Source organism: Egretta garzetta, unplaced genomic scaffold, assembly GCF_000687185.1.
Source record: "Egretta garzetta isolate BGI_Z169 unplaced genomic scaffold, ASM68718v1 scaffold105, whole genome shotgun sequence".
NCBI lineage: Eukaryota > Metazoa > Chordata > Aves > Pelecaniformes > Ardeidae > Egretta > Egretta garzetta.
In genome coordinates, this window is record NW_009259598.1 from 1,250,860 (window position 1) to 1,251,538 (window position 679).

At 59.6% G+C, this 679-nt stretch overlaps 1 protein-coding gene and 1 long non-coding RNA gene across 2 annotated transcripts in view; one reads left to right on the top strand and one right to left on the bottom strand.

Moving 5' to 3' along the window:
* ITPR3 (inositol 1,4,5-trisphosphate receptor type 3) overlaps positions 1-679 on the bottom strand; it is a 47,217-nt gene that overhangs the window by 29,205 nt on the left and 17,333 nt on the right. The window contains 1 exon segment of the mRNA XM_009638257.2: positions 137-223. Coding sequence (XP_009636552.1) covers positions 137-223 — 87 coding nt within the window.
* Positions 1-679, top strand: part of LOC118452228 — a 16,208-nt gene that overhangs the window by 14,830 nt on the left and 699 nt on the right. The window lies entirely within an intron of this gene.

The following is a 679-nucleotide window of genomic DNA, read 5'->3' on the forward strand; positions in this document are numbered from 1 at the left end:
CAGGGCTGGTTGTACCCAGGAGTGACCCCACAAGCCCCCTCCCAGTAGCTGCCCAACTGGCGTGTGCTGGGTCCGTGCCTCTCCCCCCCAAAACCCCTGGGCTGAGCGCAGAGGAGGGGCGGGCGAGCGCCTGTACCTGGATGACGCTGCCGTATTTCACCACGTCGCCATGCACTTTCTTGTTCTCCGTCTCGTTCTGCTTCTGCTCCATCTGGGCTGCATGCTGAATGCCGAAAGGAGAAGAGCTGAGTGTAGTAGCACCCTTCTCACCCCCTGCCCTGGAGCAAGCCTCCGCGGGGCCACCTGCACCCTCGGTCATGGGGAGAGTGGGACAGGCTGGGATGCAGCACCAGCATCCCTCTGTCCCTCAGACAACGTGGTCCAGAGCTACAATACGGTCCTCAGCATCCAAGAGCTTAGCCTGGGACCCCGGTGTAGCCCCGAGCAGCTGTATGAAGTCCATGTCAGCTTTAAACCGAGGACTTCAAAATTAGGACAGGGACAAAATGGCACTGAAATTCCCCCGAAACCCCCACAGGGAGGGCACCAATCATAGAATCATAGAATGTTTTGGGTTGGAAGGGACCCCTAGAGGTCACCCAGCCCAACCCCCCTGCAGGAGCAGGGACACCTTGAACCACATCAGGTTGCTCACAGCCCCCTCCAACCTGGCCTGGAA